Raw genomic sequence first — 15,065 nt, forward strand, 5'->3', positions numbered from 1 at the left:
CACACTGGGTCCACAAACACACAGTTTTCCAACTTTACCTTTACTACATATGCCTTTTTCTTTTCATTTCATTTCTTTTCTTTTTTCTTTCTTTCTTTTTTTTTGGAGACAGGGTCTCTGTCTGTCACCTGGGCTGGAGTGCAGTGGCATGATCATGTCTCACTGCAGCCTCAATCTCCCCAGTTCAAGCCATCCTCCTGGCCCCAGCCTCCCAAGTAGCTAGAACCACAGGTGCACGCCACCACGCCCAGTTAATTTTTATATTTTTTATAGAGACGGGGTTTCACCATGTTGCCCAGGCTAATCTCAGAATGCCTGGGCTCAAGCAGTCCAGTCTGCCTGCCCCAGCCTCCCAAAGTGCTGGGATTACAGGCATGAGCCACTGTGCTCTGGCCTCTGTATCATTTTTATTCTGCCTTTTTCATCACCACTCCCCCACCCCCGACTGAACAGATCACAAACAATCCCCCATGTTTCTATAGAGTCTTCATAATGATAACATCTGTGTAATAGCAGCTTCACTTCTCTGGTGTTGGACATTTGGGTTGCTTCCAGGATTTCGTTATTACTGAACACTGACTATCTTCTTGCCCAGAGTTCATATGCTTAGGAACAATTTGCCGGAATGTGCTTACTGGGCAAAGACCAAACATATGGCATTTTCTATATTTTCATACTACTTCTGAGAAGGTTCTATGAATTACCAGCAGTGTCTAAGTTTGCCAGTTTCAACATCATCTTGCTAGCTTTACAAGTTGTCTTCGTTTTGGTGTAGACTCTGGAGCCAAATTGCCTAAGTTTGCATTCTACCCCTGCCGCATACTATAATAGCTATGTGACCTTGGGCAAGTTCTTCAACCTTTCTATGCCTTATACTCCTTATCTACTAAATGGAGATAATAAAAGTGATTACGGCCAGGCACAGTGGCTCACGCCTGTAATCCCAACACTCTGGGAGGCCGAAGTGGGCAGATGGTCAGGAGTTCAAGACCAGCCATGGCCAACATGGTGAAACCCTGTCTCTACTAAAAACACATGCAAAAAAAAAATTAGCCAGGTGTGGTGGCACACACCTGTAGTCCAAGCTACCTGGGAGGCTGAGGTAAGAGAATCAGAATCGCTTGAATCCCAGGAGGTGGAGGTTGCAGTGAGCTGAGATCGCACCACTGCACTCCAGCCTGGGTGGCAGTGCGAGACTCCGTCTCAAAAAAAAAAAAAATTGGTTACCCTGTAGGATTATTGTGAAGAGTAACTTCTTCATATCGTTGATCATCATTATTCTCTGACTCTCTGTGAATTTGTGTCATCACTAAAACTGATCTGTAACCCCACAGTCGATACTTGCTGCATTTTTGCGGTCACTTGCAGACAAGTGCAGAGAGGCAACATTTTTAGGCCCCCGATACACATGTTCTCAGCTGATATAGAACAAGGCAATTCTCTGTCTCTCATACTATAAACAAGTTGTCCTTTTTGTCGTGTACGTAGTGCCATGTTTTTCACATTTTTGTGCTTTCTGCTGGTGATTTCCTTGCTTAAACTGGCCTTATACATAGTGCAGAAATGCTGTTCAGTGTTCCTAAGCATGAGGCTGTGATATGACTTATGAAGAAAATACATATGTTGGGAAGCTTTGTTCAGGCATGAGTGATAGTGCTTTTGGCTGTGAGTTTGGTGTGAATGAATCAATGGTGTAATAAGGCATCTTTAAACAGAAACACACATACACAAGGTTCTGTGTTGATTGGTTCATGAAAATGTGACCAAAGACTCACAGGCACCTGACCCTATATTTCCTCTAGGAGCAGTAGTTCCAAATTCTCTAATTCAGAATTCACGGTGACTTTCTAGACCACTCATACTGCGAATAATGAGAATCGACTTTAGGTTTTTAGAACAGAGTTTAGCATACAGTATGCACCTTTTATGTGATTGCTATTATATTTTAAAATTTAAATTTTGCTAATTTGATTGGCACTTATTTAATTACTGAAGAAGAGGCACACTATTTGCTAGGTTGGCTGGTTGTCTGTATAAATGTAGTTGATGTAGGGGCGTCTAAAGCTGTGTATAAAATGCAGGCGAGTCTGGCGTCCAATGGAAGCAGTTCTCTGGGGGCTGAAGAAGACACTGTACCCTGCATATGGCAGTGTGACATCAGGATTGGGTAAAGGACCAGGCTCAAGGTGTGAGGATGGGCTTCAGTGAAAGCTAAATTAGGGACCTGGCAACACTCCTGCCTTTTAGCCAAAAGACGAGATAATCCTATTGTTAAACTTGAACCAATGCCTGCATTGATATATTTTTTAACTGCATTAGAATATGACATGATGGCCTTTGAAATATCAGGGGTGAGTGTTTTGAGAACACATCTATTCACTGAAGCAAAACATTAGCCAACCTGGTCTGACGAAAGCTGTTTTCTGATTTGTAAATGGGTGGTATGAAATGTCTCTCACAAAGCCTGAGAGCCTAAAAAACACTTTTTGTTACACATCAAACTTTCACACAAAGTGAAATTGCATAAAATTGGGATCTTTTCAGAAAGCCCAGGCTGTATGATAGCAGCGTGTAAACACACGCCTCCTCTCTGCCTTGGCCAGCACGGGGCATGAACTGGGTGTGTTCTTTTTCGCTAATGTGTATTTGAGCCTCAGAATGAGAGCTGCAGAAACTTCCCTGTAGGGCCCCAAACTGTCTCCCCGTCGTGGCTTCTCTAAGTGGGTAATGGGCCTGTTAGAGGCTGTTTGTAGACAAACAGCTGGGCACACGCCCCCGGGCTCTGATTAGAGACGCTTCACTGTGGGAACAGCAGTTCACTCCTGGCTTGGGGGTACAGCAGCCCAGACTCTCAAATGATGAGGAGGAACAACCCACCGTTTCTCTTTCAGGATATTAAAGCATTTGAAAAGCAAGGACCCCGTGCAATTGAGGCTGGAGCACTTGGAGCAAGGTTTCTCTGTCTATATCAATGGCGCCAATTCGGAGCTGAAATCGTCCCCGCGGAAAGCCATTCACTCTGACTTCTCCAGAAGTGCCTCCCACACGGAGGGGACACACGGTGAGCACAGGCCCTCCAGGCTGAGTCTCAGCTCTGTTAATCAAAATTAATTAAGGGCAGGGTGCAGTGGCTTACACCTGTAATCACATCACTTTGGGAGGCTGAGGTGGGTGGATCACTTGAGGCCAAGAGTTCCAGACCAGCCTGGGCAACATGGTGAAACGCTATCTCTACTAAAAATACGAAAATTAGCCAGACATGGTGGCATGCACCTGTAGTCCCAGCTACTGAGGAGGCTGCGGCACAAGAATCACTTAAACCTGGGAGGCGGAGGTTGCAGTGAGCCAAAATCGCACCACTGCACTCCAGCATGGGTGACAGAGCGAGACTCTGTCAAAAAAAAAAAAATAGGGACTATGGAACCACGTCCTGTGCATGTGAGCAACGAACACAAGTTAACTACACCCGCGTGGCCAGAAAGCATAAGAATGAGAAAGAGAAATCCTGTTTTATTCCTTTTTAAACTAGTCTTGGCCTCTACTACCCCAGAGCAAAGGCAGCCAAAGCAGTAAATTTCTAGCTTTTACATTTTCTGCGTCTTAAGTCAGTACTTTAAGGAAATGTCTAGGGAAATTTTGGATTATATCTGATTTTTCACTTGATATGTCTTAACTTTAGTACCTAACCCCTGTGTAATATTTGATTTTACCACTCATTTCTGTATTTAGTTAATCTATACCGTGCATACTTTAAATGGATTTCACGTGCCCTATAAGAAAACCACAGGAAGCTTGTGTGTAATAGAAAAATACCCAACCCAGCCTAGCATAGACACAAAAAATGATTGGGCAGTTGAATGAACGAAACAGCAGAGCACGTGGAGTCAGGATATCATGGGGAAGCCCCTTAGTCTCTCTGTGCCTTTGTTTGCTCATCTTTAAAATGGGACTCAGCTAGGCATGGTGGCTCAGGCCTGTAATCCCAGCACTTTGGGAGGCCGAGGTGGGCAGATCGTTTGAGCTCAGGAGTTAGAGGCCAGCCTGGCCAACATAGTGAGACCCTGTATCTGCAAAAAATACAAAAAGTAGCTGGGCATGGTGGTGCATGCCTGTAGTCTCACCTACTCAGGAGGCTGAGGCAGGAGGACTGATTGAGCCCAGGAAGTCAAGGTTGCAGTGAGCTATGACTATGCCACTGTACTCCAGCCTGGGTGACAGAGCAAGACCCTGTTTCAAAATAAATAAATAAATATTTTAAAAATGATAATAAAATGGGACTGGTGAGACTGCTTATCCCAAGTAGTTCTCAGAATGCCCTTTAAGGTAGGCTGCTTTGTTGGAGAGGCCAGTGTGCTACCAAGCAAGTTACAAGAAGATCTGGAATGAGGCAGACTGGATTTGAATGAACCCTGTTCTGCCACTTTCTGGCTTTGAGACCTTAGGCAGTTAGGACCTCTCTGACCCTCAGTTTCCTCTTGCATAAAATGGGAATAATTATGCCCACCTTGCAGGCTTTCTGGGAAGATTAAATGATGTAAAAAATGTAAGCTGTCTGTCACACAGTAACTTTGATTTGTGTTATTCTAATCTATGGCCTCACAGACATGGTAAGATCCCAAGCCATTAATATATAGTAAAAGTCAAAACAACAACAAAAGGGCAAGAAGAGAAAGTGATTCCTGAAATGGTTTCCTAGGAGAGCCACTACAGTTGAACTCAGAGTGTAGCTTGAGCTCCCCAGCCCCCAGGGCAAAGAGGGAAACCGGTGGCTCTCCTAGTTTTCATGGTGGAGGCAGACCTGCTGCTGCTAGTAAGGAGAATTCAGCTTTTCCTGGTCCAGGTTTCAGGAAGGAATAGATAACAGGATTCTGTGTACCTGGAACACCAGCAGTACCTTCATTCATTCATTCATTCATTCAGCAAAGAGATTCACCCTCTACACTCTTTTACACAAATGGTGACCTCTTGTACCTACTGTCCTGAACCTTGTCTCTGTAGCTTAGAGACTCTTCTCTGTATATACAGACCTGCCTGATCCGGCCATATATTATACGTATTATTCCATGGCATGGATATACTGGAACTTATTTACCCATTCCTTTTTTGCTCAACATTTAGCTTGTTTTCTGATGTCTTGTTGCCACAACAGCGCTGTAGTCAATTTCCTCATGCACAAGACTTTGGGCACACTGATATGCATTTTAGACATGAGTTACAAACCAACCCAGTACTCCGAGCTTGTCATCAGTGCCTCACCAAGTCTCCTTCCCTCGTCTCTGGTGCAGATTATGGACGAAGAACTCTGTTTCGAGAAGCTGAAGAAGCCTTAAGACGCAGTTCACGGACAGCCCCCAGTAAAGTCCAGCGCCGAGGATGGCACCAGGTCTGGAGACTGTGGCCCCAGCCCACGCTTTAGAATACAAAGTGTGGGTGGCTGTGGGAATAGAAATACAATCAGAGCATTTAAAACCCCCATGGGCCAGGCACAGTGGCTCCTTTATGCAATCCCAGCATTTTGGGAGGGTGAGGTGGGAGGATCACTTTGAGCCCAGGAATTCGAGACCAGCTTGGGCAACAAAGTGAGACTTCATCTCTCCTAAAAATAAAAATAAAAAATTCGCCAGGTGTGGTAGCACGTACCTCTAGTCCCAGCTACTCAGGAGGCTGAGGTGGGAGGATTGCATGAGCCCAGAAGTTTAAGGCTGCAGTGAGCTACATACAGTTGCACCACTGCACTCCAGCCTGGGCAACAGAGCAAGAGCCTGTCGAAAAAGAAAAAAAAAAACACCCTATGGGGAGTAGGTGGGTCTGGCTGGGCATGGTAGTGTGCCCTTTCTGCATGTGGAACTGACCTCTGGAGAGACCTCTCTGCTGCATGGCCCTCCCCTTTGGATGTGGCCACTCCAGCCCCACTTGGGGGTGTAGGAAGGTCAGACTCAGAGTTCCATCATGATGACTCATTCATTCAGCTATTTTTTTATTGAGTACCCACTATGTGCCAGGCATAGTTCTGGATGTCAGGGATACAGTGGGTACATATGACAAAGCCCCTGCCCCATAAAACTGAGATGCCATTTTGGGTTGCAGCTGGTGTGCTGATGTCAGGAGCTTGCATTTCGGAGCATCTACCCCAGGTACCACACATAGGCTCAGCTCCCATGTAACTCGTCTCCTTTGCCCTCCCAGCAGAACTGTAGAGTATGTTCCAGTATTGTCCCTCTTTATAAGGAGCTGAAGAGATGGAGGTTCAGAAAAGTTCAGTGAGTTTTCCAAGGTCAACAGCTAAGAAGTGGCAGAATCAAGAGTCAGTCTTAGATCTTTTGCCCCAAATTCTGTGTTCTTGCTCATATAGTTCTGGATATTTTACCTCATAGTCACTCATACCTTACCGGGGACCAGCAGGTCCCAGCCCCGTCAAATGAAGAATGACGAGGTTCATAAACTTGGAAAGGAAAGCTTTATTTCTCAGAAAGGGTGGCAGCCTCCCTCCCGGGTGGCCATTCCGGCAGACTAGGAAACACAGCCTCAGGCCAGAAGCCAGAAACCTGCACTTTGAAGTTCAGAGGGATAAGACGGATTTATGCTGAATAGGTGGCCCAATATACATATTCAGTAAGCTGTAGGAGGAGTTATGAATATTTATGAAAGGAGAAATATGCGCATGTGCAGTTGAGCTTTATGCCTCTCCATGGATCCCATCGTCAAAAAATGGCGGCATTAGCAGGATCTGAGGGTGGAGGTTTTGGCCTTCTGATGTCAAAAGGCGAATCGGGAGACATGGAAACCCTCACTGTGCATCCTCTATAGAGGGGTCAGAACCACTCCATGGTCAGTGGTCCCTTACCAGGAAGAAATGCTGGTCAGTTGTGTAGTAACCACAGAAGGGAGGGGCAGCAGGCAGGCTGGTTGGGAGGGGCAGCAGGCTGTTGGTTGATATCAGTGGTGGAGTCTTTGAAAAGGGCTGGTTTCTTTCTTTTTTTTTTCTTTTTTTGAGACAGAATCTCGCTCTATCACCCTGGGTGGAGTGCGGTGGTATGATCTTGACTCACTGCAACCTCCGCCTCCCGGTTTCAAGTGATTTTCCTGCTTCAGCCTCCCAAGTAGCTGGGATTACAGGTGCCTGCCACCACACTCGGCTGATTTTGTATTTTTAATAGAGACTGGGTTTCACCATGTTGTCCAGGCTGGTCTCGAACTCCTGACCTCAGGTGATCCACCCGCCTCAACCTCCCAAAGTGCTGGGATTACAGGCGTGAGCCACCGCGCCCGGCCGAAAAGGGCTGGTTTCTTTTTAACCCTTAGAAAAGAAAGCCTCCTGGCGGTTAACGAGGGAGGGGATATAATGAGGCATGTCTGACCTCCCATCCCATCATGGCTGGGAACTCAGTTGTAAGGTTTTTCTGGGGTCCCCTTGGCCAAGAAGGGGTTCATTCAGTTGGCTGGGATCTTGAGATTTTCTTTTTATTTCTCAGCCCTGACTGTACATTTAAATGGCCTAGGGAGGTTTTAAAATATAGATGCTCAGGCCCCACCCCCAGAGATTCTGACTTGCTGAGGCTTAAGCAGTGTTATTTTTTAAATTACTGTAATTTTTTCTCTTTAAAATTTATTTTTTACTATATTTTTGTATAAAATAAAATTTAAATATATTTTTATTTATTTTTATTCACTATATTACCCAGGCTAGTCTTGAACTTGTGGCCTCAAGTGATTCACCTGCCTCGGCCTCCCAAAGTGCTGATATTTCAGGCATGAGCCTCCACGCCAGGCCTGTTGTTATTTTTTAACTTGTGTTCACCAAGATTGGGAACTACTACCACATACGATTTCACACTGTACTAAATGTATGGGTCTATAGTTAAATGCTTTCATACCCTCTATCAGCCCACCCACAATAACCCTGTAGGTCAGAAAATGTCCTCATTGTGCTACTGAAGAAGTCAAGGCCAAGAGAGGTAAGGTGACTTCCTCAGAGTTGCTTAGCTACTAAGGAAGAGGGCAGGCTGGGATTTGAACTCTGGGCCTGTGGTTATAAACCCAGTGGTCTTTCTGCCTCCTCACAGGGGCATCTTCAAGTCATTGATTAATTGGGGAAGGGTGTCCCTGCCTGATCTCAGTGCTGAGGAGCAAGGCCTGGAGGACACACAGCCTGGAGGCCTCCTTTCGTCCTCTGCAATGAATATTAATTTGTTGCTAATGAGGCCTTTCTCCACTTCTCACTTAAGACAGTTCTTCTAGTTGTTTTGAGAGCCTTCTATTATCAGGAGCCATATTTGTGTCTTAGATTGTGGCTTAATAGCTGGCCCTAGAGTCTGTGCAATTTAAAAAACTTGGCCTAAGATTAATTAGCATCCTCCTCAGTCTCTCCTTGTGGTCCCACACTTCACTGGGCCTAATCATAGCTAATTTCCTGATTTCCTGATGCCTCGAGGGCTGTAATTGTCCTTCTACACTGTACCAGTCAGGGGTCAGTCAGTGCCTAACAGCAGAGACCACTCAGGCTATTTTAAGCAGAAACAAATGCAGTGCAGGGAGTCAGGTGCTTACGAAGTCCTTGGGCTAGCATGAGGAGGGGACTCTGGGCTGGGCCTCTAGGAATGGTGCCTCAAAAGCATGGCCACTTAGCCTGGGCCTGCCAGGAGAGCGGCTGCCTAGGACACCGTTGGGAAGGTGGGGTAACAGCATCAGGAAGGCGTCACCTTAGCTGCAGTCCAGGAATCAGGGAGTTACTGCCCCAGCTGTTGGCCTCAGAATGACCCCATGCCTGCTAGGACAACGCTATGAAGACCCTGCCCCGCAGCGTGGCTAGCCAGTCAGGAACATTGTGGAAGAACTCGAAGCCCTGTGCTTAGCACTGAAACAGCCAACATCTGTTCCCCTCCTCTCCTCACCTCACTTCTGCTTTCCCTGGCTCGCATGAGGCCATCTGATTGGCTGAACCTAAATCACACCCAGAACCCAAGCCAAAACGTAACCATAATAGGTCCATTGCACAATGCTGGCAAGTCTATACACATAGACACTGGGTTTCAGCAGAGAGAGAGGTTTAATTGTAGGGCCGCCAAACGAGGAGATGGGAGGAAACCTCAAATCTGTCTCCCGGAGGAGTTTGGGGCCAGTGTTTTTAAGGGTTTTGGAGTAGGCTGATGTGTGGAGATCGTTGATTGGTGGAAGAGTACAGGGGGAAGTCATGGAACAGGGAGATGAAGAAGCTGTGTTCTCATGCGGATCCCGTTCTTCTGTGGGGGCCTTCAAACTGGCTAGCGTCAGTTGTTTTGCTGGAATTTAAGATCTGAAAAACATCTTAAGCAATTCTTAAACAAAAGCCTTAATGATTCTACAGTCAGAAATCTATAAGGAATAATGGGAATGCTAATGGTCAGTAGCCAGTGAATTTCAGTTACAAGGAAGTGGGTCAAAGTGCAGTGATTAATGCTGAATTATAACTATATTCTGTGAGAATTCTTGTTAACCCTGTGAGTACAGCTTTAGAAAGGGAGTCTGGGAAATGCAGTATTTGGCTTTCTGGCCTCTACCCCACAGAAAGGCTCCCCAGGAGGAGTGTGGGATGGGTACCGAGTGCCAGCCCCCTCCAGTCCAGAGCATGGACTCTGCTCCACACACCCAGGCCTTTGGGAACCACCCTTAAAGATAGACACAAACCAGGGAGCATTCAAAAGTGGTGAATGAACTACAACATGTGTCATGAATGAAATCATCTGTTAATTTAACAGACATGTATCGCTACCCAGCAGGGCCCAGGCACTGTGCAAGGCTCTAGGGTTAAAAAAAAAAAAAAAAAATTCAAGAAGGCTCAGTTCCTGCCTTTGAAGCTCGGGCTGTGAAGACATGGGGACTGCTTAACTGGGAGGAGGGTGTGACACCTGACTTCAAATACATGGATGGCGGGCCTGGCGGGATCCAGAAGTTAACCACTTGAAGCCTGTGGGTCAAACTTGCCCCCAGATAATGGTTGTGGGGCTCACACAGCTTTTAAAAGACTTTTAGAAGCTTGCCAACATTTAAATTAACAAGATTTTATATTAAAAATATATCTAGCCAGGTGCAATGGCTCATGCCTGTAATCCTAGCACTTTGGGAGGCCAAGGAAGGAGGATCACCTGAGCTCAGGAGTTCAAGACCACCCCAGGCAGCATAGCGAGTCCCATCTCTACTAAAAATAAAAAAATTAGCCAGGCATAGTAGCTCACACCTCTAGTCCCAGCTACTGAGGAGGCTGAGACAGTTAGGATCGCTTGAAGCCAGGAGTTCAAGGGTGTAGTGAGCCATGACCGCACCACTGCACTCCAGCCTGGGGAACAGAGCAAGACCCTATCTCAAAATCAAAAATCTAGATTTCTTCTTCCCTGGAAAAAATGGAAAAGTCTGGCCCCCACACTGGGCCATCCTCCTCCCCACGAGGCAGCCAGCAGCAGGAGCCAAGTCCAGCTGCTGCCTTTGGACAGGGCATGAGCCTTCCTGTTTGCCAAAGTCCCCACCACTCCCCAGAGCTTCAGTGGTGAGGCTGAGTGGTAGCTGTGGTTTATTATCAGATTTAGGCTATGATTTCTCTTATCTCGTTTTCCATTTTCCACCTGGTTCTTTGGGGCATTTGAATTTGTAGCCCCTGGAGAGTGGAAGGAATAGGCTTTGGACTGCTCACTGGCTGTGTGCCCCGGAGCTGGCTGTGTAACCTCTCTGAGCTATGTGCGTGTAACCTCTGTGAGCCGTGTGCCCCGGAGCTGGCTGTGTAACCTCTCTGAGCTGTGTGCGTGTAACCTCTGTGAGCCGTGTGCCCCGGAGCTGGCTGTGTAACCTCTCTGAGCTGTGTGCGTGTAACCTCTGTGAGCCGTGTGCCCCGGAGCTGGCTGTGTAACCTCTCTGAGCTGTGTGCGTGTAACCTCTGTGAGCCGTGTGCCCCGGAGCTGGCTGTGTAACTTCTCTGAGCTGTGTGCATGTAACCTCTGTGAGCCGTGTGCCCCGGAGCTGGCTGTGTAACCTCTCTGAGCTGTGTGCGTGTAACCTCTGTGAGCCGTGTGCCCCGGAGCTGGCTGTGTAACCTCTCTGAGCTGTGTGCGTGTAACCTCTGTGAGCTGTGTGCCCCGGAGCTGGCCGTGTAACCTCTCTGAGCTGTGTGCGTGTAACCTCTGTGAGCTGTGTGCCCCGGAGCTGGCCGTGTAACCTCTCTGAGCTGTGTGCGTGTAACCTCTGTGAGCTGTGTGCCCCGGAGCTGGCCGTGTAACCTCTCTGAGCTGTGTGCGTGTAACCTCTGTGAGCTGTGTGCCCCGGAGCTGGCTGTGTAACCTCTCTGAGCTGTGTGCGTGTAACCTCTGTGAGCTGTGTGCCCTGGAGCTGGCTGTGTAACCTCTCTGAGCTGTGTGCCCTGGAGCTGTCTGTGTAACCTCTGAGCTGTGTGTCTTGGAGCTGGCCCTGTAACCTCTCTGAGCTGTGTGCCCCAGAGCTGGCCTTGTAATCTCTGTGAGCTGTGTGCTCTGGAGCTGGCCGTGTAACCACTCTGAGCTTTGGTTTCATCATCAATGAAACCTTCCAGGGCTGCTGGAGGGGAGCGTGTGCAGCGTGCATTACAGGTGGTCTATCAGCAGGGGCTGCCTGCTGCTTCAGTTGGGAACAGGTGACAGACAAGTCCAGAGGAATGGCTAAGAGCACAGACCCTGGAACCTTCCAGCAGCCCCAGTGCAAAGCCTTGGCTCCGCCTCCTGCCAGCTGCACAGTGGCTACAATGTTTAACCCCTCGGTGCCTGCTCTCTCATTTGTCGTGTGGGGTTGGTAATGGTAATTAATGAGGGCAATTAATGAGGATCAGAGGGGCCCGTGTTTGGAGAGAAGCTGAAGCAGTGCCTGGCACAGGAGAAATAGTGAATGGTGCCGACTGTTGTTGTTTTAATCAGCGGAGGGGCAGATGGCGAGGGCAGCTCAGCCTGGAGGCCTCAGGGCTCTTCACTCTAGTATGTTCCTTTGCTCACTCATACTTTACTTCATTCATTCCGTGCTCATGTATTGAGCACATGCTCAGTTTTGGCACTTACAGATGCCGGGTTCCGAGCAGTAAGTGAGGCCAGCCCTGCTCTCCTGGAGCTCATGTTGATGGGGAGCGGGTGGGGAGTTTGGGAAGGCAAAGGGCCAAAGGCAAGCAAGCGAGTTGGAGGACAGTGCTACAAAGGAAGGACAGAGGACAGAAAGATCTGTGGCTGGGGGAGGGTTTCAGGTGAGGGGACAGTGAGAGTAGCGGGCACTGGGCACAGGCTGAGAGGAGGCAGGGCGATCAGGACAGGGTGGCGGAAAGGGTGGGGATGAGGGTGTCAGGGTTGCAGGTAGGAAGAACCGGCCATGCAGGGCCTAGAAGACCACAGGAGCAAGTTTGGATTTCAATCTAAATGTGAGGAATTTCCAAGAGGGTTGAAACAGTAGAGCACCACATTTGGGTTCATGTTTTGAGTTCATGTGTGCAGAAAGGACCGCCCACGGGAGCAAGGGGCTACGGGAGGACCAGGAAGCCTTTGAAGCAGGGCTCCCTCTCTCTCCACCAACCTTCCCCAGCCCCCGTCCTTGCACTTCTGTTCCCTGTCCCTGAGCTGCCACCAACTCGTAGCTTCAGTGTTCCCCTGATCCATCGTGCCTTCTCCACGCGCGGTTTTACACTCCCTCCATATTTTTTAGTTGAAAGTTTCCAAGACAGAGACAGTCTGAATCTCTCAGCTCATCCCTTTCTCAGGGCACGGCCTGGGCTGCTGCTGCTTAGCCTGGATGAGGCACCCCCTCCTACCTCAGTCGGCTATGACTAGAGCCCCTCAGAGACCAGGTCATTTGGTGCAAACCCTGCCTGCCCTGGCCGCATGGGCAGGAACCATGAGTCCTGTAGCTTCTTGTCAAGAAGGCTGGAGGTAGAACAGTGAATAGACTGGGCATGCCAGCTATACCATTATTACCATCATGAGGAAGACGGGCTGGATTGGTTTGCTCTGGCTCCAAGAAGTGGAGTTAAGTCCAAAGTTTCTCCATGGTAGACAGTCCATGGAGACAGAGTCTTGGGTCCATGGGATGGAGAGGAAGACAGTCTTTCTATCCTAATCCTTTTGGATGGGCTCCTGCCATGCTTAGAGGCAGCCGGGGGTAGGCAGAGTGGTCAAGGCAGTCAAGTCCCCAATGGCCAGTGGCCAGTTCTCAAAAGCTACTCCACCAAGAGAGGGACCACAGTCCTCTCCCAGTCTTGGGGTTTCACTTGTAGGGCCGTGCCAACCAGGAGGGATCAGCGGGGCCACACAGTCACCGTGTGTATTCACATTGGTCAGCAGGGGACACCGTGGTGGGATGCAGTGGTCCCAGTGCACAGTGAACGCCCACAGTCCCAGCCTTATTCACAGTCCACACAGCCCCCTTGCCTCCCCATTCACCCTCTGTACTCTCCTCCTCTCCTCCTGGCTGTCTTGCTGGATTTTTTTTTTTTTTTTTTTTTTTTTTTGAGACAGGTTCTTGCTATGTAGCCCACACTGGTCTTGAACTCCCAGGCTCATGCGATCCACCCACCTTGGCCTCCTAAAGTGCTGGGATTGCAGGCGTGAGCCACTGCGCCCAGCCCTGAAACTCTCTTGAATCACACACCCTGTTTCTACTGACCAAGCCCAATCCATTCATCGCCTCCAGGAGAACAGGTTTCTCTTCTTATGGTCTCACCCAACAATAAGAAAGCACATTTGGGTAGAGCTGCCCTGACAGGAGGGGCTGCATCAGGTGCACTGGCCTCCAGATCCCTTGACCAGAAGGTCACAGAGTCATCCCAACTCTGGCTGCTGGCCAAGAAGCCGATGACCTCCACCTGTAAAACCCTTTCCAAGCCCCTCCGATTCCTGGGGGTTTGGGGAGGATCATGGCGATGGCTGTGTTGGGCTCCCGAGCTTCCGCCTTCCCTGTGGAATGGGCTGGTGGTGATGTATGGCCTCTTGTTCATGCTGTCCTTTTTCCCCCACCACTTCTGGGCCTTAGATCTTTCTGCTGCTATCTGTGGATTAAGATTTATGGCTTCCTCAGCCTTGTAATACTTGGGTGGACAGCGGCCTAATCAACAGAGCCATCGTTTACCAAAATGCTGTCAGATTTGATGAACGTCATCGGCTCTTAGCATTAAATTGCTAGTGAAGGGATTGGCCTTCCAGCAATTTACTGTGGGGTGGGCTTTCCTTAAAGGTCTCTAAAGCAAGTTCATTGCAATTATTAAAGCAGAGGCTTTGCTCTCACTCAGCCACCATATCCTGTGTCCTGTTGTGGCCTGTGCAGCTTCAGCACCTTCAGAAAATCTCACAAGTAAAAATGGGAAGTGTTGGGGGCCCTGTCTCTTGTTATCTTTCTTCTGAGTTCTGAAACCCCTGCAGTGAGGACAACAAATGAAACAAGCCGTAAAGCATTGGCCTTTCCAGTGACCTTGCACAACACAGACTGTCAGAGTGGGGAGCGCTGCTGTTTCTAAGAGATCAGACAAATCAGGGATGAACACATCAAGTCAGCCGGACCTTCCCACCCTAGACCTGCCTTTGTCAGTGTTTTAGAGCTCTCCTACCTCTAGAGGGAGCCATTTGCATACTGCACAACCCGCACAACCCGCACAACCATATGGGGCAGCCCCCAGCCTTGCTCTTTTTTTTCTACTTGACAATAAGCTTTAATGCACACCTTTTAGAACACTTTGCGAAGAGGGGTGGCAGATATGAACAAATAACTCTGGGCATGAACTGGGCTGAGTGTGGGCCGGGTATGAAATAAGCTGGCCTTGGGCTGCAAAAAGAAACATGGATTTGGGGGGTGTCAGGGCTTTTAAATCCTCCTCCCGCATATGATTGATACTGCAAGGGTCTACCCAGGTCTGGGTGCTGCAAGTAGGCAGGAAAGAGCAGCCGCTTCGAAACACCCACTCAGGTACAGCAGCGTGCCAAGCGGGGAGCCAGCCAGGTGCACAGTCATCATCCCTTGCAAGGGCGTGGAGGTGGGAGGCAGGGAGCCGTGCACGGCCTGGGGGGCTGGGTTGGAACCTGCCAGCCTGGGCTGCTCACTGG

The 15,065-nt window shown here is 48.7% G+C and overlaps 1 protein-coding gene across 20 annotated transcripts in view; it reads left to right on the forward strand.

The window, feature by feature from the left end:
- KATNIP (katanin interacting protein) overlaps positions 1-15,065 on the forward strand; it is a 230,359-nt gene that overhangs the window by 75,604 nt on the left and 139,690 nt on the right. For all 20 annotated transcript variants that reach the window (XM_054533684.2, XM_054533683.2, XM_024233849.3 and 17 more), the window contains 2 exons: positions 2,892-3,061; positions 5,286-5,383. In XM_054533684.2, coding sequence (XP_054389659.1) covers positions 2,892-3,061; positions 5,286-5,383 — 268 coding nt within the window. The remainder of the gene's footprint in view (positions 1-2,891; positions 3,062-5,285; positions 5,384-15,065) is intronic.

The sequence above is a fragment of the Pongo abelii genome, chromosome 18, assembly GCF_028885655.2.
Source record: "Pongo abelii isolate AG06213 chromosome 18, NHGRI_mPonAbe1-v2.0_pri, whole genome shotgun sequence".
NCBI classification, from domain to species: Eukaryota; Metazoa; Chordata; class Mammalia; order Primates; family Hominidae; genus Pongo; species Pongo abelii.